The sequence below is a fragment of the Acomys minous genome, assembly GCF_964271855.1.
Source record: "Acomys minous genome assembly, chromosome: 10".
NCBI classification, from domain to species: domain Eukaryota; kingdom Metazoa; phylum Chordata; class Mammalia; order Rodentia; family Muridae; genus Acomys; species Acomys minous.
Genome location: NC_140491.1, coordinates 78,597,565 through 78,622,805, shown reverse-complemented (window position 1 = coordinate 78,622,805; position 25,241 = coordinate 78,597,565). Strand labels below are relative to the sequence as shown.

The 25,241-nt window shown below is 37.1% G+C and overlaps 1 protein-coding gene across 5 annotated transcripts in view; it reads left to right on the top strand.

The window, feature by feature from the left end:
- LRP1B (LDL receptor related protein 1B) overlaps positions 1–25,241 on the top strand; it is a 1,938,012-nt gene that overhangs the window by 1,155,055 nt on the left and 757,716 nt on the right. For all 5 annotated transcript variants that reach the window (XM_084800259.1, XM_084800256.1, XM_084800258.1 and 2 more), the window contains 3 exons: positions 12,737–12,917; positions 19,702–19,921; positions 21,750–21,939. In XM_084800259.1, coding sequence (XP_084656385.1) covers positions 12,737–12,917; positions 19,702–19,921; positions 21,750–21,939 — 591 coding nt within the window. The remainder of the gene's footprint in view (positions 1–12,736; positions 12,918–19,701; positions 19,922–21,749; positions 21,940–25,241) is intronic.

The following is a 25,241-nucleotide window of genomic DNA, read 5'->3' as shown; positions in this document are numbered from 1 at the left end:
ATTGTCTTAGGTGGGCATAACTCAGGAGATGGGTACAAATGCTCAAGGTCACATAATACTTCCACTGGTTCTGTGACTTTGGTACCTGTTATGCATTCATAGAAAGGAAAGGAAGAGCTTTAAAGCAGGGTTTTGTTATAAACAGAGCTTTAAGTGAACAGGAACAAGTCAGTGTTCTCAGGCAGATGGAATGGGAAGGGACACTGAGAGGGAAAAGCACAAAGACTGGGGAAATTTCTACTGAGATTGGTTAACTCTCTTTGCATATAAAAATTGGGCTGGTGAAGGGCTCACACACTCTCTGCATGTCCTCCTGGCTGTAACATAAATTATATACTATTCATTTATTGCTTGCTCAATTAAGGGGACAGCGATGTTCTGAAGATGCTTCTTTGTCTCCTATTTCTGGAGTCATCTGTTGACCCATCTGCTGGATGCCTGCCTTGGCTGACTTTGCAGGTGTTGCTGGTCATAGACCTTGGCAGGGTCTGCTAGCCACTAATTAAACAATGCACTCTTGATTTCTGTTCTTCCATCACCAGCTTGTAATTTATCATACAGCATTTTCCTTTATGGTGTGTAAATAGCTTAACTCCCTTTTTCCAAAAATACAAATTTAATTGTCAAAAAAGATTTATAGTAAATATTTGACATTTGTAAAGAGATAGATTCTGACAACTAAACCATCCTTTCTATTGATCCTACAGATGGCAGATGGCAGTGATTTCAGTGACTTAAGATACTGTTGAAAGCATAAAATTTGTTTATGGCCATTCTTTGCTGAGTGAATGGACTCAATTTCTTTTTAAAAGTTTATTTATTTATTCACTTTACATCACTATCACATCACCCTACCTCCTCTCCTCCCATTCCCACCCTCTTCCCGCATTCCCTTCTCTTCAAAAAAAAAAAAAGGGGGGGTGGAATTTCCCCCAATCTTCCCCTGAACACTAAGTCACATCTGAACTAAGTGAATCCTCTTCCCATGAGGACTGACAAGACAGCCCAGCTAGGGGAAAGTGATCCAGAAGCAGGCAACAGAGTCAATGTGAGAGAAAGGTCCCACTCTAATTGCTAGGGGACCCTCGTGAAGACCAACCTGGCCATCAGCCACATATGAGTAGGGGGCCTAGACCCAGCCCATGCATGCTCTTTGGTTGGTGGTTCAGTCTCTTTAACTCTTCTTAATCACAGCTTTCTAGATGTGGCTTTAGGTTTTTTTCATTATATTGTTTCATTCCTAAGGGTGGTCTTGTGTAGTCTCATTTCTACGGTAGGTGGGTGGTTTTTATGGGCCCCTTTACTGATGTTTTATTGTGCTACAACTATCTTCACCAGGAGAAAGACTATGTGACTTACTTTTGTTTTCTCAGGGCTTCTTTGGAAGCAACCAGCCTGTCTACTGACACTGGCTTCAAATCTGGGCTTTACTTTTATAGCACTTTGGATAGCTCAGACCCAGATTCAAACCCTTTATTTCTCAACCCAAACGTTTCCAACATAAAGTTTTAACCCTAAAGTTCTCTTTAGCCGTAATGTTGACTTCTGTCTTTGTTGGTCATTTTTCTTCTATAGTTCTGTGTTCAAATTTGCATAGGAAGTAGAAGAGGTACACAGGACATTAGTCTCATATCTAAGCTTTCTAAATTGGCTACTAATTAAATTGGTAAGTCACTTACTGCCTGGCTTGCTATTTGTTTAATGTAGAACTTATACCATACATATGTTTTTTTTTTTTAGCTGCTTTCATCATTAAAATACAGAATTTACAGCAAGCTGCTTGCTAATCTTGTTAATAATTTTGTCTCTGTTTCATGGCTTCTGTTTTAAAAGGCTATTAGTGGACACATATTATGGGTAGATATTTTCTTAGATGCCTATGAAGACTTTGAAGATGAGCTTCTAAAGGACTTCGCTTCTACTGTCACCTTTATACATAACTTACATGTGGACTTTGTCTGACCCTCTTCTCTCTCAATATGTATGTGGTTCTAAAAAAAGCGTATTTTTTTTAATTTAATTTAATAGGTAGGCAATCAGTAGATATACAGACATATAATAAATCTTCTCTTTGTCATAGTAATTTTAAAATGTGGTAAATATTACAGTTTCTGCTGCTAATCTAAACCTCGAGTTTAATGGTAAGTAGGGTTTTCTGAAAAATATAATATTCTGTCCTGTATTTTCTATCCTACACAATGAATTTTCCCTTATATTCATCAAAAATTTAGTGAAAAATTATCAGTTTCAGTGATACATTATATTTTTAATGTTTATATAGCCAAGCAGAAAATGATAAACAATATTAGGAAATATAAATGAAAGCCTGGATATAAAACTACTGCTAGATCTGCCTGTTTAATCTAATATGAGATAGAACCTACAATTTTCTATTGATGTGTAAGGCTCCAAAGTACTTTATTTTTTATAAATTATAACCTAGGTGTGGAAGTAAAATGAATATCCAAAAATAGCTCTGGCATTTTGCATTTAAGTAGGTGGCAAAATTTCAGGTCAGTTCTCTCTTGGTTAAAAGGCTAAATTGGGTAATAAAAAGTTGTTCATTGAAATGACTTTCTCTTTATTTACAACCAGGTCTTTGATGTTATCCAGAAATTCTAAGTGTATTACCATAAAATGAGAGTTGTAAGCAGTGGGTATCTCTAGAGTGTTCTTGAATTAGATGCTACATTGTCCTCTGTAAAATATGCATTTTCTGATCACAGACTTAGTAGAGAATTTTGGCTTCCTAGAATACCGAACCAACAAGATGGAAATGAAAGAAAGAGAGGGAAAACAGTCTTGTGGAACTGGATCATATGATAGTGGAGGTTGGCAAGATTTTTCTGGCAGGGATGAGTCCATAGTGTAGTTCAAGTCTATAGCCAACTTGGAAGCACAGTCACCTTTTCTCTGGGGAACTCAGTTTCTTTTCTTAAAGGTTTCAAAATAAATCTACTATGAAGGCAATATACAAGCCAACAGTTGACAAAATAGTTTTATACTGTGACCTAGTCAAGATGACACACGAAATTAATCACAAATCTGCTAGCTAAACAAGTCTTTCGGGTATGTCAGTGCACACCAATAGAAGATTTATGTGAAAGCAAAATCCTGGAGTCCAGAAATTAAATAATTACTTGAATTTGCATACTAATATGCTTATGTTATTTGCATGTTACCCAAAAATTAGGGTTGCAGAGCTTTTCTTTGGGATACTGCTTCATATGAATCCCTTATATTTCTTCATATCTTAAAATGAGGCCTTCCATTGCTGAAAGCAAAATGACCTCTATAGAAGAGTTTGACAAAAAAAGGTTTATTCAACTCATGATTTCAAACTCCTTTTTTTTTGTTGTGCATATTAATTTAATTGAGATAATTACTACATGCTTTACATATACACTTAACATTCACATGATATGGCCTGAATATAAACTAGCTTTGTCAATTAAACATTTAAAATATACATACTTTTCTTTTTTTATTAATTTATTCATATTATATCTAGATTGTTAGCCCTTCCCCTGTTTCCTCCCATTCTTCCCTCCCTCCCACTTCCCCCCTTCTCCCCTCCCCTATGTCTGTGATTGAGGGAGACCTCTTCCCCCTATATATGCTCTTAGATTAATGCAGTTAGAGGAAAAAGTGGGGAAGAGCCTGGGACACATAGGCACAGGAAACAACTTCCTGAACAATACACCAACAGCCCAGGCCTTAATGTCAACAATTAATAAATGGGACCTCATGAGGCTGAGAAGCTTCTGTAAGGCAGGAGACACTGTCAGTAGAACAAAGCAACAGCCTACAGACTGGGAAAAGATCTTCACCAACCCTTCATCTGACAAAGGTTTAATATCCAAAATATATAAAGAACTCAAGAAATTAAACACCACAAAACCAAACAACCAATTGCAAAATGGGGCTTGGAACTTAGCAGAGAATTCTCAACAGAGGAATATCAAATGGCCGAGAAACACTTAAGGGAATGCTCGTCCTTGTTAGTCGTCAGAGAAATGCAAATCAAAACAACACTGAGATTCCATCTTACACCCATCAGAATGGCTAAGATCAAAAACTCAGATGACACCACATGTTGGCGAGGATGTGGAGAGAGAAGCACACTCCTTCATTGCTGGTGGGAATGCAAACTAGTACAACCACTTTGGATTTCAAACTTCTAACATCAAGAACCTACATCTCCTGAAAGCTTCTTGCTGATATCCCACGCCCCTAGTGGAGGTGCTGGGAATAGACAAGGTAAAGAGACAAAGACACACAAGCATAGACACTCCTCTTCTGCTCTTCTGCCTTATGAAACCACCTCACGGGGCTCCATTCATATGCCTTTATCTACATCTAAAGAATTTCCAAAAAATTTCCCCCAAAAGTCGAAAACAGAGGTTCCATTTTCTTAATACCTCACAACGGCAACCACATTTCAACACTCAAAAACAAAAACAAACAAACCAAAAATAAAAATTTTTTTTAAAAACCTAAGACAAAACAAAACAAAATGAAGCACAGATTTATTATGGTTTTTTTCTGACATATACAATAAAAGTTTCTTTAAAAAATTAATTAATCATGTTTACATCCTGATAGTAGCTCCCTCCCTCCTCACTTCTTTCCCCCTTTCCCCTCTCCCCTATTCCTCAGAATAGACGAACCACCCCCCACCCCCACCCCACCCCCTGCCAGTTCATCAAGTTGCATCAGGACTGGGCATGTCCTCTTCCTCTGTGGCTTGGCTAGGCAGCCCTGCTAGGGGAAGTGACCAAAAAGAAGACAACATAGTTCTACGCATGGTCCTTGGTTGCTACTTCAGTCTCTGCAAGCTGCTCTGAGCCCTAGTTAGTTGGCTCTGTTGGTTTTCTTGTGGCCTCCAGGTCCTCCTATCCATCTGCCTGCTTTTTCAGAAGACTCCCAATGCTTCACCCAATGTTTGGATATGATCTTTAGTACCTGTTTTGATCCACTGCTGAGCGTAGCCTCCCGGGAGACAGCTAAACACAGTAACATCAATAATGTCAGGGGTTTGTTCTCTCTCATGGGGTACATCTCAATATATTTTTAATTTTTTTATTATTTAAGTAGTTTATTCAGATTACATCTCAATTGTTATCTCCTCGCTTATATCTTCCTATTGCCCCCTCCCTCCCTCCTTCATCATATTTCCCTTGCCTAAGTCTGTGACAGAAGGGGACCTCTTCGCCTACCATATAGTCACAACCTGTCAGGTCTCATCCTGGTAGCCTCCTTAGCCTTCCTCTGAGTGCCACCAGGCCTCCCCAACAATGGGGAGTGGTTAAATAAGGGGCACCAGAGTTCATGTCAGAGTCAGTCTCTGCTCTCCATACAACTGTGAAAAAAAAATGTGCTGTCCATTGTCCAGATCAGAATAAGGTGTCTAAGTTTACTGCATGCATTGTCCTTGATTGGTATAGTAGTTTAATAGAAAAGATTATTGTAAAGTTCACAGTTACTGACCCCCGCCCCACCCCACTCCCAGTGCAGAAAACAGACCTGATTACAGTCTACTAAAATTAAGCTGGCTTAAGTATATCAAGAGCTAAGATATCTGTGAACATGACAAGTGGACACGTCTTCATGCACGTCACAAGTTTTCTTATAGCATGTTTCCCTATCCAACTCAGTGAAAGCTTGTCCATGCTGATTAAAGTTATCCTGGAATAAAATGGACAGGCTTTACAGCCCTGTATTTCATAGTGACATTTACATGAGCCATTCTAAAATTGTTGGGACAATTAAGCTACACTCCATCTAGGCACCTTTGATTACGTAACACAAATGACCACAAGATACTCCTCCCTGTGAATTCATAATTTTAGTGAAGTAAAGATCAAAAACACAACAAAGTGCTTCCTTCAACAGTGTTTACTTGTTGAGGAGGCAGTTGTTACTTAAACATTTTACCAATAAGAGAAAATGCCTAATTGCCCTTTAAAAGACAGATAAGGGACTGGAGAGTTGCCTTAGTGGATAGAGCATTTATTGCTTTTGCAGTGGTCCTGGTTTTATTCACAGCACCTACATGATGATTCCCAAACACCCGAAGTCCTCATTTCAAGGGATAATACATTATCTTCTGATCTCTAAGGTCACTAGGTCCTTGGAGGTCACAAGGTCACTCCAAGGCAGTTATGTTGCATACATGCAGACTTCTAGGCAAAGCACTCATACAGATAAAATAAAAGTGAATAAATAAAAAGAACAAAGAAGTCCTCCATTTTTTTCACATAGGTTCTTAGATAATTTTATTCCTTACAAACTTAAATTCTCTCCCAAATGTCTTTGTTTGTTTGTTTGTTTGTTTGTTTGTTTGTTTTGCAGAGTCCTGGCTGTCCAGGACTCCCTTTGTAGACCAGGCTGATCTCAAACTCAGGAAGATACATCTACCTTTGCCTCTGCCCCCTAACTGCTAGGACTGAAGGTGCACCAACATGACTGACTCCAAAAGTCCTAATTTTTAAGAGCATGGTCCAAAACCCTAACTTTCCAAAACTAGTTTAAGTGTTCCATTACTATGTTTTATATATTAATCTCTCATATTATTTTTCCCTTTTCTCCTCTCTTCCCAGTCTCTCTCTATCTCTCTCCTGACTCCCCCCAATCTACTCCAAAAGGGCAGCTCTCCCATGTATATCAACTAAATATGCTATATTATATCAAGTTGCAGTACGCATAGTCACATTGCATCACAGTAAGGTATGAAGTAAGGGTCTTATAAGCAGGCAAAAGAGTTAGAGACAGACTTTGCTCCCATCGGTAGGAGTTCCTCAAGAAGACCAAGCTACACAACTGATGCAGGCTCCCTGGTTGTCAGTTCAGTCTCTGTGAGCATCCATGAGGCCTGGCTAGTTGATTATGTGGGTTTTCTTGTGGTGTTCTTGACCCCTCTGCTTTCTGCAATTCTTCTTCCACCTCTTCTGCAGGATTACCTGAGCTCTGCTTCTAAGCTGGTTGTGGCTTTCTAAATCTGTTTCCATGAGGTGCTTGATGAAGTCCCTGTGATAACAATTGGGCTAAGTGCCAATCAATTAGTATAGCGGTATTAGGAATCATCTTTTTTTGTCAGTTGTGTTTGGTTCTACCCTAGGTCTCTGAGCTATTTAGCCTTTGGGTCTTGGCCCTCCAGGGAGTTTCAGTGTGGGCTCCTTCTTGTGGCATGGCTCTCAAGCTGAAAAGGCATTGGTTGGCCACTTCTAAAATTTTTCTAAACTTTTACTCAAACATATATTGTAGGTCGGAGGTTTTGTGGATGAGTAGGTGTCCTAATTCCTCCACTGGAAGTCTTGCCTAGTTACAGGAGATGGCCAGTTGAGGTTTCATATCCTTCATTGCCTGGAGTCTTAGCTAGGGTCAATCTCATAGACTTCTGGGCGTTTCCATTGTACTAGATTTCTAGCTCTTCTCCAAGTGCCCCCCATAGCCAGTCATCTCTCCCAGCACGCTCTTCCTCCATCAATACCCACATCATCTTTTCCATTCCCGTTCCCTCCCACCCAAAGTCCACCTGCTATATGTGTCTATATTATTTCCTCTTCCCAGAAAGATTCATACTTCTCCCCTTGAGCCCTCCTTGTTACTTAGCTTCTCTGGGTCTGTGGATTGTAACATGGTTATACTTTCCTATACAGCTAATTTCTACTTCTAAGTGAGTCCATATCATCTTTGTCTTACTGGGTCTGGGTTACCTCACTCAAGGTGAATTTTTCTGTTTCCATCCATTTGCCTGCAAATTGCATGATATTATTTTATTAACAGCTAAGTAATAACTTCATTGTGTAATGTGCCACATTCTCTTTATCCGTTTTTCAGTTGAGGGACATCTAGATTCTTCCCAGTTTCAGGCTATGATAAATAAAGCTGCGATAAACAGAGGAAAGCAAGTGCCATTGTGGTAGGATGAGTTTACTTTGGGTACATGCCCAGGACTGGAGTAGCTGGGTATAAAAGTAGGTTGATTCCTAATTTTCTGAGAAACTACCATATTGATTTACAAAGTGGCTCTGTAAAGTTTGCAATCCTATCAGAAATGGCGGGATGTTCCCCTTGCTCCACATCCTTGTCACTTGTGTCTTTCACTCTATTTCTTCTGGCAGGTGTCAGATGGAATCTTAGAATCAGTTGACTTACATTTCTCTAATGGCAAGAAAATTTTGAACATTTCTTTAAATGCTTCTTGGACATTTGTGATTTCGCTGTGAAAATTCTCTGTGTAGAGCTGTACCGCAAGTTTAATTGGATTATTTGTTTTGTTGATGTCTGCTTTCTTGAGTTCTTTTCTTTATATATTTTGGAAGTTTAACCCTCTGTAAGACAATGGGGTTGGTGAAGACCTTTTCCCACTGTGTAGTCTGCTGTTTTGTCTTATTTATGGTGTCTTTTGCCTTACAACAGAAGCTTTTCAGTTTTATGTGGTTCCATTTGTTAATTTTCAGGCTTAGTATCCGTCCTGCTCTCCTACTCAGGAAGGTGTCTCCTGTGGCAACGTTTTCAAGGTTATTCCCCACTCTCTATACTAAGAGGTTCAGTGGATCTAGTGTTATGTTGAGGTCTTTAATAGACTTAGACTTGAATGTTATGTGGGGTGGTAGACATGGATCTGTTTGCATTCTTCTACACGCCAAATTCCTGTTAGCCGGCATCATTTGTTGAAGAAGCTTTCTTTTTTTCATTGTATAATTTTGGCTTCGTTGGCAAAAATCAAGTGTCCTTAGGTGTGTACAGTTATGTATGAGTCTTTGATTCAATTACACTAATCAACCTGTCTGTTTGGATGCCAAATCCATGTTGTATTTTTATTATTGTAGCTTTGTAGTACAGATTTACATCAGAGATGGTGATAACTCCAGGTGTTCTTTTATTGTATGAGGTTGTTTTAGATATCCCAGGTGGTTTATTTTCCCATGTGAAGTTGAGAATTGTTCTTTCAATGTCTGTGAAGAATCGAGTTGGGATTCTGATGGGGAATTGCATTGAGTCTGTAGATTGCTTTTGGTAAAATGGCTATTTTTTTTTTTTTTACTATGTTAATCCTATTGATCCATGAGCATGAGAGATCTGGTATCTTCTCCATTCTTTTCCTTCAAAGACTTGAAGTTCTTGTTACACAGGTGCTTAACTTGCTTAGTTAGCATTACAGCCTTGATTTGTAATTGTTTTGAGTTTCTCTTCATTAAACTTGATGCTGGCTATTGGTTTGGTGTATATTGCCTTTATTGTGTTTAGGTATGTGCCTTCTAATCCTGATTTCTCTAGGACTTTTACTTTTAACATGAAAGGATTCTGGATTATGTCAAAGGCTTTTTCAGCATCTAGTGAGAAACGACCATGTGGCTTTTTTCTTTCATATTGTTTATAGATAAGTTAAACCACCCCTTCATCTCTGGGATAAGCCTATTTGATCATGGTGGATGATCTTTTTGATGTGTGCTTTGAATTGGTTTGTGAGTATTTTATTGAGTATTTGTACATCAATGTTGATGAGGAAAATTGGTCTATATTTCTCTTTCTTTGTAAATAGTTTGTGGTTTTAGGTATCAGGGTGACTGTGGCCTCATAAAATGAGATTACCAGTGTTGCTTCTGTTCCTGTTTTGTGGAATAATTTGAGAAGTAGTGGTTTTAACTCTTCTTTGAAAGCCTGGTAGTGTTCTATACTAAAACCAGATGCCTCTGGGCTTTGTTGTTGCTTCTGTTGTTGTTGTTGTGAGATTTGTGTATATGACTATTTAAATTGTTTATTTTATCTTGGTTTAAATTTGGGTAGTGATATCTATCAAGAAAATTGTCCATTTCTTTTAGATTTTTCAATTTTGTGGAGTACAAGCCTTTAAAGTATGACCTACCAATTTTATTTTCTCAGTGTCTGTTGTTATATCATTGCTCCTGATTCACATTTTGTTAATTTGAATTTTCTTTCTTTGCATTTTAGTTACTTTAGGTAAAGGTTTGTCTATCTTGGTGATTTTCTCAAAAAGCCAACTCCTTATTTCATGGGTTGTTGTCTTTGTTTCTATTTTATTTATTTTATCTCCAAGTTTGATTATTTTCTGACTTCTAATCCTCTTGGGTGAGCCTGCTTTCTTTTGTTCTAGAGCTTTCAGGTATATTTTAAATTGCTGGTATTTGATCTCTAATTTCTTTAGGAAGGGAGTTGGTGCTATAAACTTTCTTCTTAGGACTGCTTTCATTGTGTTCCATAAGTTTGCTGTGAATTCATTTTTCTTGAATTATAGGAAGTCTTTAATTTCTTTATTTCTGTCTTTATCTTAAGTTATTCAGTATTGAGTTGTTCAGTTTCCATATGCTTGTAGGCTTTCTATTTTTTCTAGTGTTGAAATCCAGCTTTAATCTATGGTGGTCTGATAGAGTACAGGGAATTATTTCAGTTTTCTTGTATCTATAGAGACTTTCTTTGTGGTTGAGTATGTATGTAGTCAATTTTGTAAATAATTTCATGAGGTGCTGCAAAAAGGTATAACATTTTGTGTTAGGGTGAAGCATTCTATAGATACCTGTTAGGTGCATATTGGTAATAATGTCTGTTAGTTTCATTGTTTGTTGCATTTTGTCTGGATGACGTGCCCATTGATGAGAGTGGAGTATTGAAATCTATGATTAAGGTGTAGGGTCCATTGCGTAATTTAAACTTTAATGTTTTTTTTAAGCATAAATGTTTATAGTTGAGACATCTTGGTGGAATTTCACTTTGCTTGAGTGGTGGGCAGGTATATCACTGGCTAGCTAGCTAAAGGAAAGATTATAATAATAACTGTTAGTAATAAAACATCATCTATACAGAATTTACTACATACTAGACATTATTTTAAGATATATTCTCAAAAATAAAGAATATAGTTTTTAGAAGAAATTTCAAAGTAAATAAATGAGTGAAAAAAATTTCACACATATCCTCATTAAGTCATCAGAAACCTCTTGTGAATTAAGCAATGTCCTCGTGTTCATTAAGTATAATAGCATTGTGGAAAAGAGCAGTTAAGTTGCCTCCTATGTTCTCAGGCTAGGCAGTAAGTGGCAGTGTAGCTCACCACTGTGATCCTAATCACTTCTTAATTGCTATTCAATTTTCAAAACTGAAATGAAACAATTATGCACCAGTTCTTTTCAAATTGTTCCCCTTCTAATTAAATTCCATTTGAATATAACTATTATATATTTCTGAATGATTACATATACTATTTCTAAGTCGAGGAGGGCCACTGTAAAAGGGTAAGTACATATTACTGTACTAGACTAGTAGCTGGTGGACCCATGGTTATGACCTCAGTGGAGGAGCAGTAGATGTTTTGCCCCTGGTTGTACCTTTAGGACAGGCATATTACTGCTTTCTCTTGTTAGATGGATCATTGTGATGATTTATTTACAGTATAAGAAATAAACTTTTCACCTATAGAGTTGTAGTGACTGCTTTGTGTGATGAAATTTTAAAAAGTTCCAAGTCAGAGAGCAACAGCAAAAACCAAATGAAACCAAACCAACCAGCCAACCAACCAACCAAACAACAACAACAACAACAACAGCAACAACAAAATACCCAAGAGTTTCCCTTTAGATTTTTTATATTGAAATTTATTTCAAATAAAATATGATTTTGAGAGCTGGGCATGGTGGTGCACGCCTTTAATCCTAACACTGAGGAGGCAGAAGCAGATGGATCTCTATGAATTCGAGGACAGCCTGGTCTACAAAGGGAGCTCAGGACAGCCAGGACTACAAGAGAAACCCTGTCTCAATTTATCCATAGAACATGACAAATAGAAAAGAACACACAATTATTCTCCACTATGCTATAATAGAAAAGTGTCCAGGTAAGTTAAGCATCAATAAACTACAGACAAAATTAAACATTTTTTTCTAATCATAGGCACTGTTAACCCGCAAAGTCATTCTGGTGCTCAAAAAGCTTTCTGGATAGTAAACTAGGAGCATGTGAGTTTGCTTTGAAGTGTTGACTCTTCTTTTTGTGAAATAAAGGTTTGAATTGGATGAAGTGTTAAGCATCTTAAAATATCTCTGATATATTACTTCCTGTTCTTTATGGAAATCTATGGAGGTTTATTACAATGAACATACAGACAGCACCAGTGGGTTCACAAGAGAGAGAGAGAGAGAGAGAGAGAGAGAGAGAGAGAGAGAGAGAGAGAGAGAGAGAGAGACCACATGAAGCTGAGAGACTGAAGAATGATGGGGTGAGAGGGAAGAAATTAAGAGGAGGGAAGGGGGAACGGATGTCATCAAGATTCATGATCAAGATTCATGTATATGACGTGTATGAAGTCTTCAATAAATGTGTAAAATATACAGAAATACTGTCGATGTTTTTACAAGTCTCTGTTCATACTTACACATGTGTACTTATACTTTTATGCTCATGTAATGTGTATTTTCCTTTATTCTGTAGATATCTTTCTACATACTGTTACAAGATGTGGTCAGATAAAGTAGCATATGATTAGTTTGGGAACACACATAACATTGTAATCCCTATGAGGAGGGAGGGTCTATCATTTTCACTACAGAGTATTTAAAATAATATGCAAAGATCGATGAGAAAGTGCTACGTGCTAAATCATACTATAAAGATCTTGGCTGATGGTTTGTTTGTTTTACGCTTCACTAAATAGACTAGTAGAGGTGTTGAATTTAATTAGATGATTAGTTTCTTTCTTCTTCTTCCATTTTTGTAGATTTGGATAATGTAGAAGGCATTGCAGTGGACTGGATTGGAAATAACCTTTACTGGACAAATGATGGTCAGAGAAAAACCATTAATGTGGCCAGGCTGGAAAAGGCTTCGCAGAGCCGGAAGACTCTTCTGGAAGGAGAAATGTCCCATCCAAGAGCAATTGTGGTAGATCCAGTCAATGGGTATGTAAGCCGCTTCTAATGTTTTCTGTTCTATACCTATTAGCAAGGGCAATTATTTTTAAATTCATATGAGTTGGTGAATTCCCACAGGAACAGAGAGATTGAAAGAAATTGCTGGGGGAAGGAGAAAGAAATTGCTTACTTAGTGAGGTCCCCTCCTATAAAATATATAAAAACACCAAAATATATTGAATTAGATAAAACAAACAATTATTTGTATATTGTATATAGGATATGTTGTTACTTAAATATTTTTAGGTAAGCACTGTCTAGACAACCTGATACCAGGAGAAGAAGTTCTTCAATCAGAGACTCTATTGGCCAAACTTTTAAGCTCATAAATTTTATGTATTGGGAAGTAACACATTTTGTACATTTACTATGAACTGGACATTTGTTAAAGTAGTTACTGCAGTCTTGTCTGTAACAGTAAGAACAGTACTTTGAGTGATTGCTGTGCTTATTCCCTTTCTTTGAATAGAGAAACAAAAGATCATGGATCCCATTCCATCCAATTGCTGCTAATGTGCTCAGATGCTAGAGCTAGGCAGTCTGTCTGCAAAGGGTTTTCACTTAGTCCATTCCATTGCTTCCTAAGAGTCTGCAGTGATTTTAAGCTCACTTACGGCTTCTATCTGGGGATATCCCCTTAGAGTTTTGTGCTGCTTGGTCAGAATGAAATATGTAATGTAATAATTTGATTTTTGCTGCAGTCCTTTGGCATGAACATAAAACCGTATTTACAGAATATCAGAGAAATGTGAAAGTTCCTAACAGAACTTCCACGTAAAATGAATAGATGGCATAGTTTCTGTTTCTGGTTTATGCATAAATGTGTCCTTCCATGGCAAGACAATATGATCATGAATGTATATTCTTTGCATCCTGTGTATACATTTAAAATGAGTATGGTGAGAGATATCCATTGTAAGCTGAGATCACTGAAGTGTATGACTTAAAAATAATTTCAAACACTTGCAGGGTACATCTTCATAGGAAGTAAATGAACCATTGTGTGTAACTTCATCAGAAGTAACTATACTTTAATTCTGACATTTTCATGTTTGATTTCCATAATTAATTGTTCTATTCTTGAAATATACATTTCATGTTGTCCTAAATAAAAATTTTCTTGGTAAACATAAAATGATAAGAGAGAACAGGACCACTACAGAGGCTTGTGTTTTATCTTCAGGGAAAGGATCGATGTGGAGGTAGCAGGTTCACTCTCATTTTAAAAAGCATAATCTTATTTATGTCTGAAAGCTATTTTGGAAAGCATTGGAGTACTCATAAAAGTCTGTGACAAAATTTGTTCAAGTTGTCATAGAAAACATGTATAATGATAAAAAGGAAGCATTAGGCCAGAAAAAATTTCATTCCAATATTTGGAACTTTATGTAAATATTTTCAGTTGTGTTTTCTATTGCTCTCCAATATCACCAGCTTTTAGAAGTACACAGCGGGAACTCATTATTCATTGCAGAGATATACACCATCAAAAGTATCAGGCAATTAGAGGATCAATAAAATATTAATTATCGCTTTAGTTAAAAACCCAAGCAACTTATACATATCAATGGAAACCTGAAGTATAATAACTGCCCTCCAGGAACTTATGACTTTATGTGAATGGTTCACACACAAGCAGTTACAGATACTGGGCAAGCTGTACTACTGTGGTTCTATTCATGGCAGCAAGAAAGTGGAACCAGCCTAGATGTCTACCAACAGATGAATAGATAATGAATATGAAACACATACATAATGCAGTTTCATTTAGCTGTAAACAATGAAATCGTAACATTTTCAAGGAAATAGATAATTCTAAAAAAAGACATCAAGTTGACTCAAACTTAGAAAGACAAGTGCTTCCTGTTCTCTAATGTGCCCCCTGGCATTATGTTTATATGTATGTATGCATGTAAGTGGAGGCAAGAGCAAGTACAAGGGAGAACACTAGAACAGAGCCCAGGAAAGGGAAAAAAAATGAGGCATTGATAAAAGTTAGGCTAAAGGGCACATGTGACATGAAAAAAGAAAGAAAACAACTGTGGAAAGCAGTGACAAGGTATCCAATGACAGAAGGGGAAAAAGCAGTTCAAGGAGAAACCAGGCAGAATTAATAATAACAAATTGTGTTTGAAAATACTACAGTGAAACCTAATGTGTATGTTAAGTTTTTCAAATAGCAAAGGAGTAAACAAACTAACAGAAAGGAATAAAATACAGAGCAGGGCCATAGGAGAGAACAGACAAAAGAGGAAGATGTAGACATTGAGGATGTGGTCCGTGTGGCAGTGACTTTGGACTCAATTAGGTAACACTCCTTTTAAGGGTTTCAAAATGAAGCCAGAGTTTCATACTGGAAGCTGCTTTAAATATTTGCATTAGTAATAATGATAAAGAAGTAGGTGGAGAGTGGGATATTACTTTTTCACGTATTCTGGTGCCTCACCTTTGACCACGTCCCCTGGAGGGGGAGACCTGGTGGCATTCAGAGGAAGGACAGCAGGCTACCAAGAAGAGACTTGATACCCTATGAGCACATACAGGGGGAGGTAATCCCCCTCAGGAACAGTCATAGGGGAGGGGAATAAGGGAAAATGGGAGGGAGGGAAGAATGGGAGGATACAAGGGATGGGATAACCATTGAGATGTAACAAGAATAAATTAATAAAAAAAATGAAATAGGTGGAGACACTGAAGGATTAGGGACAGAGGCATCAACAGGATAGAGATGTGGAAGGAACAGTGCTAGTGGCACTGCCCTTAAAGGTACAGGTGAACCCACTCCTTTTCAGTAATCTCACATGCCACTGGCACATGCCACTGCACAAACAATAGCTCTTTAATTTGGAATTCTTAAAACATCCTCTCTGTGCTGTATTTCCACAGCTGAGCACATAATTTCCACAGTCAAAATCCTGTGAGGCTATACCCTTTTAGCTACTAGGTAGATACTGTGTCAGGAAGCCACATTAAGTGTATAATGGGAAAACGATTAGTTTTACTTCCATGACAGCAACGCTTGTTAAGAATTTAAATATTTCAGGAATTCATTGATTAACACTGCAATTTCATTTGTGAGCATAATTAATCTCAACAAAGCCGAGCTTGGTACTTCAGAATACTGTTATAAATAAGGAATGTCTATTTCAGAATATTATCATTTGAATTGGAATTAGCATTCAGTATTTGATATTACAGAAAGAATATATACAACACATATTCTAAAAAATCACTAAGAAATAAAATATCTTAACTTTATTCTTATCTGCAGGTAAGTAGGCAATAGACTGTATGAAAACATTTCATTTTTTATATTGGTTATTTACTCTACATCTTGACTGCAGCATCTCCTCCCTCCTACCCTCCTAGTGTCTCCCTTTCACTTCCCCTCTTTCCTCCATCCAGCCCTCCTCTCCTTCTCCTCAGAAAAGATGAGGCCTCCCATAGACATCAACCACCCTTGGGATATCAAGTTCCAGTTAAGATAAGATGCATGTTCTTCTACTGAGGCTAGACAAGGCAGCCCAGTTAGGGGGAAAGGATCCTAAGGCAGACAATGTAGTCAGAGACAACCCCTGTTCTCACTTTAAAGTTTCACATAAAGACCCAACTGCACAACTGTTACACATATCCAGAGGGCATACATCTGTCCCGCGCAGGCCCTCTATGTCAGTTCAGCCACTATGGGCCCAGGTTAGTTGATTCTGTAGGTTTTCTTCTGGTGTCCTTAACCACTCTGGTTCCTTCATTCCCTCCTCCCTCTCTTCCACAGGATCCCCTCAAGATCCACTTAAAGTTTGGCTGTGGGTTTCTGCATCCGTTTCTATCAGTTGTTGGGTGACACCTCTCTGATGACAGGTTATGCTAGGCTCCTGTCTGCAAGTATAGCTGAATATGATGAGTAATGTCAGGGGTGCCCTCCCTCTCATGGTATACATCTCAAGCTGAGCCACTCATGGGTTGTCCTTTCCTTCAAATTCTGCTCCGTCTTTTACCTCTACACATCTGGTGGCCAGGACAAATTGTGCATCTAAGGTTTTATGGCTGGGTTGGTGTTCCAATCCTTCCATTGGATGTTTTGCCTGGTTACAGGAGATGGCCAGTTCAAGCTCCTTATTCCCCATTGCTAAGGGTCTTAGCGAGGGTCACTTCATAGATTTCTGGGAGTTTCCGTTTTTCTAGGTAGGTTTCTAGATCGTCTAAGTAATGCCCCCACCCCCAATCCAAGTCTCCAAATATATTTTCTTCTTCCCCTCTCCCTACATCATCCCTCCTGTTTTTATCCCCACCTGTCCCACAATGAGCCCCCTTCCTCCAGCACCCCCATTTCCCTTTCTCAGTGAAATTCAACTGTCCTCTTCCCCCGTCTAGTATCTTAGCTTCTTTGTGCTTATGATTTGTATCAGGTTATTAATTTTGTTCTAGAATTTTCAGGTGTGCTGTTAAGTTGCTAGCATTAGATCTCTCCAATTTCTTTATGAAGGCACTTCCTGCTATCAACTTTCCTCTTAGCACTACTTGCATTGTGTCCCCTGAGTTTGGATATATTGTACATTTATTTTCGTTGAATTGTAAAAAGACTTTAATTTCTTTATTTCTTCCTTCCATGTTCTTTGAGTAGAGTTGTTCAGTCCCTATGAGTTTGTAGGCTTTCTGTTGTTTCTGTTGTTGTTGAGATCCAGTTTAAATCTATTGTTGTCTGATAAGACACAGGGGTGACACAAGTTTCTTGTGTCTGTTGAGACTTGCTTTGTGACTGACTTTATGGTCAATTTTGGAAAAGTTTTAGTTCACAACAATTCTTTGTTTAAACAGTGTCCTAACCCATGTGGCTTACATTGGGAACATTTAGTGGGTGAGGAGAGGTTAAAGAATGACAGACATAGTAAATCTGGGATGAGATGGGCTCTGTGTTCTCACTAAGCTGCACTTACATTTACTGGCAATCTCAGTGTGTTTATTAGGTACAGCACACAGGGAGGGGTTATGTAGTCTCTGTAGGAGGCCTTAGTAGGCACAAGTATCTGGTTGTAAACAAGCAGTTGAGGAATCTGCAGTTGCTAGTATTTGTACCCACTTATCAGTTGTCTGTAATCACTTGTAATAGACCATAGAAGAAGGCTTTTGTCAATTTTGAGCCATATGGGGAAAAACTTTGCCTATATCACATGGGTCCATCCTTTTAAAGTCTGTGATTTTATGAACAGTACACCTTCATTCAGGACTTTACTGACTCAGGCTTCATTCAATCTTTACAGAACAGCAAAAGAGTAAACATTATTAGATTTTCAAGCTTGTGATGTATGCATACATGCATGTACATACATATATTTGTGATTCAGGATAGATAACAGAAAATGCTTTGGAGAACAATTATTTTAGTTTCAACAATATGTAATTTAGTAAAAGAATAAACTTTCTTTAATTAAGTGAATGTGATGATTTTAGAAAATACCACTAAAGATGAAATATCATGTACTTCATTTTATGCAGCTGATTTACATAAATGAAACCAAACAGTTGCGTCTATCATAGAATTAGAGAAAGCAGAGTTTCTATTTTGTCAATTCCTGTGTTGTCATAATGACAAAAGCCCTTGTAGGGAACACAAGATAGATCAGGGCACACTGCCATCCATGCTTCCCTTCTGATTAATGCTCCATCCAGTCTCAACAGGCAGTCAAAATAATCATCAACAATTAAGAAAAAAAATTTAAAGCTTAATTGATATAAAATAATGGAGAATATATTCTCAATGTTCACTTAATTGTCAATCTGAACATGGGTAGGATTTTTAGTCTGTATAGAGAATTTACCCAAATTGTATTAGAAATTTCTCAAGGTTCAAACAAGGGAGGGAAACACATCAGGCAACAGTCTTAAGACCCCCAGCTTAGATAAGCATTGGTTCTTTAGAGAGCTATTTCTGGAATGCCAAAATGAAACCCCACTTTAATTAATATCCCAGGAACTTTCACATGACCCTTGAACAACACATACAGTGGGTTTTAACCTTATTCATGAGGGAATTGAAATGTTAGCTCCAGGCCCACACCCCCACTGTTACAGCTTACAGAAAGGATTCATTTTTTAAAGGCAGGTGTTTTGTTTGAGCTAGAAATTAAAAGCTCAGAATCTCAAGGTCAGTCAAACTGCTGTTACTAAATCATCCTTTGTGGATTTGGGGTAATAATAAACAGCAATAAAACATAGATAATTTACATCAGGAAGACAAATTGGGTTTGACCAAATAAAGCCAACATGACTGTGACCTTTAGAACAAAGGGAATCCAGTTGCCTATCTAAAAAGTCTACATCTTCTGAAATTGAATAAAGTCTTTGGTAGATCATTTACTGTGCTGAGGGTTCTTATGTCAGCTGCTTGCTTTTTAACCACCGAGCCAATTATGTATTTTGTGGAACAACATTTAAAGGTAATACTGTGTAAAAATATCAGGGTTCAAAGAAAACAGATAATTGATACTACTGTTCCAGTTAATATATCAGACAAGCCTTGGAGGCTGTTGGTAGTTTCTCTGTGGTAGCTTGGGGGATGTTAGCTGGTAGTAGCTTTTCTGTAGTGAGACTAAACAGACTCTTCAGTGGCCTTGGCATTCCTGGCTTCACTGATGTACCCTGGTTCAGAAAGATAAGTGTTTCGATACAACATATGAGAAAGCTATTGACTTATGGAAGTACCAAATCTGAGGGTTACTCTCTACACGGTGACTATGGGAGATAACAAAATATGCTCTTGTTTCTCATGTCCTAGTTGGATGTATTGGACAGACTGGGAGGAAGATAAAATAGATGACAGCGTGGGAAGGATTGAGAAGGCTTGGATGGATGGCTTCAATCGACAGATTTTTGTGACTTCAAAGATGCTGTGGCCAAATGGCTTAACACTGGACTTTCACACCAGCACATTATATTGGTGTGATGCCTACTATGATCATATTGAAAAAGTATTTTTGAATGGAACTCACAGAAAGGTAAAAGAGAAGTGCTGCTGTTTTTTAACCCGCAGGCTTCCTCCACAGACCCTTGTTGTGTTGTGTTAAAAATACTTTCAAGTTTATTTTTATCCCTCTGAGGTGGCTGCCAGTAGTCTCCGCGGGGTGGCTGGAGGAGATGAGCATTAAGCTGTGCAGCTGGCGCTTGCCTCCGGGAGGCCAGGCCCAGCTCACTGCAGCATGCCAGGATTTGTGGGGTTTTTAAGGAATCCCTCCTGGTAGCAGAGCTCTTTTTACAATGCAGCCTTTCTGCATTATTGATGGGTTTTCTGTGACCAAGCAACCCCTCTCTATTTAAATATGTTCAATATTTGCAGCTGAAATTTAGACAAAGTAATTATACCGCATTCACTTGAGTAAAGAATTTTGTAATACTGGACCTGAGATACATCCTAGGAATTGGCTGGGTTTCAAGGCAATCTTCTTGCTTCTTTTGCTGAAATCATTGTAAGATATCCCAGCATCACAGGGAATTGCTGACAGTCCTGTAGTTGAGGGAAAGGCACAGGACTAGCAAACAAAACCATGAAGCCTTGATGCTTCATCTTCAGTCACTCACAAGTTAGAGCCCTCTGGGATGACTTCAACTAAGAGGTCAAAGGTGAAGAAAGGGTTCCAAAATGTGTCTGTTGATCTAGTTCCCTCTCTGGATCTCAATCCTGATGGAAGGCCCATGCTACTCATTGAGAATTGTTTTTTGAGAAATAAACAGTACTTTAATAAGTTCAGTCATTGCTCAACACAAATGATACTTGACCAATTCCCCCAGATTAATAAGTTTGATTGACATATACCATGATGTTATGTATTTCACATCTACGAACTAAATATTTGTGCTTTTTTTTGTACACATATAAATACATATTAAATATGTGTGTATATACACATAATGTATAGTTTCATGGTCATCACATTTTTGTTTCTGTTGTATCTCAATATCATAATTTACTGGAGGATTCTATTAGAAGGAAAACTATTTCAATCTTTAGATCTAAATTACATAGATAAGTTCCTTAAGCCTGGAATGTTGATTGAGATGGAACATTTGCTTTCACACAGCATGCAGTATGGTTTGTACAAGTGAGCAGTGAGACCACACTGGGGCTCCACCGTCTCTCCTCTCTACCATCTCAGTGTGCAGGATGCCTTCACTGTTCTCCTGACTCCTGTGTTTCAACAAAAAAACAGAAGGGAATTAAATAACAATAAAACAACACACTCACAATTAAAATTCATTAGCAAATTGTATCTATATAGAATTAAAATATTTCCACTTTCTTGTTACTTACTAGATTTCTCCAATTTTTCTTGGCCCAATTGACCTAGAAAAGGCTTTCTAGGCCATTCAAATGTTTCACTTTACTTGATTATTAGATGAACAACATATGTGTGTGTGCATGAGTGTGAGTTTGTATATGTATGTGTATTCATATGTATGTGTCTATACATAATTATTCATTAACTTTCATCCAGGGGTATAATAAACATCATGCAAATAGAAAAATAAAGTTGAGCAATGCCATTTTTACATTCGCATTCTTGATCATATCAGCAGTGGCATTTATAAGAAAAATTTGAACAGATGAAGTATTGGCTGTCTCCTTCAAATAGCACTCCCAAAACTAGAAAAATAAGCTCACATTGTAAAAATCTTTTTTTCTAAATCTACTCTGATAAAATACGAGTTAAGGCTGCAATTAAGCTGTTCTCTGGTATGGTTATATAAATATTATTTGCTTAAATAGTCATGTTTGTGAAATTTGTCTTAATTTTGTGTAGTATGTTTATATTTATTTTATATTTTCAGATTGTTTACAGTGGGAAGGAGTTGAACCATCCATTTGGACTGTCACATCATGGAAAGTATGTGTTCTGGACAGATTACATGAATGGTTCCATTTTTCAACTCGATTTGCTGACCAGTGAGGTGACGTTGTTAAGGCACGAAAGAGCACCCCTGTTTGGGCTTCAGATTTATGATCCAAGAAAGCAACAAGGTATTAAAACCCCCCAAACAAAATTTTCAACATTTCACATGTAATAACACTTCCCTATCGCCACACAGACTTCCATTCTAACTAAGTTGATAGTTTTATGCTAAATACTGCCAGCACCCTGTACAGTCATTTAAATCTTCAAGCTTGTTAGTACCAAAGCATATTTTTTCATTTTTGAGTAGCCTGAGTAATGACCTCAGGGGATTCTATTCGAAAGAAATCAAGGTGTTTCCAAACATTTTTTCACATCATGTTTTCTAAAAAATATTATTTGTTATTTTAAAAAGTAAGAGAAACTTTCTTAGCCTGGAAGGAGGACTTGTATAATTGAAAAAGTAAAAGATAAATAACCTTCCAGACTTTATTGACACGTCTGTGCTGCATTCATTATCTCATTTTTAACATGTATTTAAGTAAGTATAGCAATAAAGTGGAACAGCTCACCACAGTATTCACGTCTTATTAAAATCAGATAATATTGTCATCTTTTATCTTCATGGGTTATTAATATTTATTATGCCACCACAATTACCATGACTCGTAACTTATATATTAAACACTGAATACAACTTTGTAAACCACGTGGTGGATGTTTTATGAGTTTTAAATAGTTGCTTGTCCTTTTTAATGCAGATATCCTAATAAATATTTAGTGGGCATACATTCCAATAAACTTAGAATGAATAAATTGCATCCTTAATTTTCAGGTACATATGTCATCAGTTGGAATTTGTATAGCAACTGGGTTTTGGAAGGTGTCTGCAGTAAGGTAGTTATCTTAAACAGCATCTTACTCTAGAGCCTCAAGTTTCCTGCTTTGTTAAATCTTCTATATGCAGAGACAAATGAAGTGTAAACATATGCTAAGCAACAATGGCTAATTATTGATTAAATTTTCTTTAAAAAGAAAGACATTGATATTATCAAATCTAGTATATATACCAGAAATGAAGAATAAAGAAAATTGCCTGAGTAGGGCAATTCTCTCCTAACATTCACACCAATCTCACATCTTTGCTGGCATACATTGAATTTGCCTATTTTATACCGGAAGTGCTCCTTTCTCCTTCCCTGCCTACTCTCTTTCTCTTCCCCTCTCTTCCTCTTCTCCTCAAGACTGAACAATGGCCTTTGTTCTTGCTAGACTAGAGCTCTAACACTATGCCCCTTGCTCCTTCCTTCTCTTTAGAAACTATTATTCTTAAGTGTCATTTCTAGATTCTCTTTAGCAAGAATTCATTTTTACCATCTTCATAGACTTTAGTCGTCTGGTTATTTTAGAAAGTTAGTTATTAAATTCAAATATCTTGTCACACTATAAAAATGACTTGGGCTTAAACACTGACCTTTGATCTTTTCCAAACTTTGAAATCATGATATATTTAATGTGGTTCACAAATATATCCTTTACCAAATTTCTGTAATGATCAAATAATTATTTGCTACATTAAAAATAAGTCTCATAAGACCTAGTACACGTGAGTCAATTTACATCTTTCTCCTATATCATCTTAGTCAGGAAAAATGATCATTTAAAAATTGTCTCTCTATACATACAAGTATTCAAACTAATGATTTATTAAAATAGTGTATATTTGGGGTATTGAAATACTATTAGTATATAATTAATCTGTACTACCATTGAATAAAGAATTGTAGTTTTTAAGTAATTAAGTACTAAGTTCATCATGAATGCTCATTTATAAATTGCTGTATTCTGTTTTACTTTGAAAATAGGTTCAGACTAATTGATTGATTATTTTCACCAATTTTCAGTGCACCAATCAGTTTCATTTTTTTAACCTCATTTTGCTACATCTAATGATTTTCCATAACTGTACTAATCTCTGAACACATAGTGCAGTATGGAACGAATTCCTAGTTAGTACCTTTTAGACACAAGTCAATATTCATTGATTTTTAGATAATCTGAAGGAAGATAGGCATTGCTTTCTATCCATAATTATATTGATCAATACAATATAATTACAAAGTAAAAAAATTAGTACATTTAGGTATAGGAAATTCATCCTAAGATGGTATAATTTTCTTCCAATGTCATTTTATCTTTTCACCATTTGAATATGATATTAATTTCATTTTTTGGTTTTTTTTTAAGACAGGGTTTCTCTATATGTAGCCCTGGTGGTCCTGAAATTTACTTTGCAGTCCATGCTGACCTTGAACTCACAGAGATCTACCTGCCTCTGCCTGCCAAATGCTGGGATTAAATGCTTGACTGATACTAATTATTTTAAATACATAATTAGTGAATATTTGGTTATATATGGTCACAATATCCTTTTGACTAAGACTTGTAAAGTTACTTTATTGTATGTGTTTGGATGTCTTCCTGGCATGGACGTCTGCTCACTAAGTTTGTACCTGGTTCCTATTATATATCCTCTAATTGGAGCTATAGTTGGCTATAAGCTGCCATGTGGGCCTTGTGAACCAAACCTTCTGCAAAAACAGCCAATGATCTTAAAGCCTGATCAATCTTCTCAGCCCCATGTTAGACTTTATCTGAAAGGGTAAAATACAGTAACTGAGTAGACAGCCAAATACCTCAGGAGTAGGCATTAGAATTTGTCCTTAGAGTGAAAATATATATTACATTGTTCCCATCCATGTGTGTCAACACTTATGTCTAACTTTTTGCTTTCTCTTTTTCCTTCCTTTCTAACAATCTAAAAATATAGCCTAAAGATTTTGGTGTGTGTGTGTGTGTGTGTGTGTGTGTGTGTGTGTGTGTGTGTGTGAGATCAGGTGTGCTCACTGATACCTGACCATATGGAGACTAGAGGTAGATCTCTAGAAGAATTCCTCAATACTCTCCACCTGATTTTGTGAGATAGAGTCTCTCACCGAGCCCATAGCGCTCAAGTTCTAATTTGTAGGTCAGCTACTAGAGAGGCCACCAAGATCCTTGTTCTGTTGTGCCTTTCTTTTAGTGCTTCAATAACAGGCAACAAGGATTCGCTCTCTATGTGACTCCCGAAGATTACAACTCTGGTCTAAATGTTTTGCAACCGATACTTTAGCTTTGAGTCGTATGCCTTACTTCTTTTGTTTGTTTTTTTAGTTATACTATACTGCCAAGCTATCCCTGAGCCTGTGGTCCTTCAGCCTAAGCCTTTGATTAAAAGCATGAATGATAAAACCTGGCTGGAGCATGTGTTTTATTTCTTACTTTTTAAAGTGTTTGATTATTGTTATTGTTTATTTTGAAATAGAATCCCTTGAAACCAGGGTAGTGTTAAATTCACTCTTTAGATGAGTGCTGAATCTTCCTGCCTATA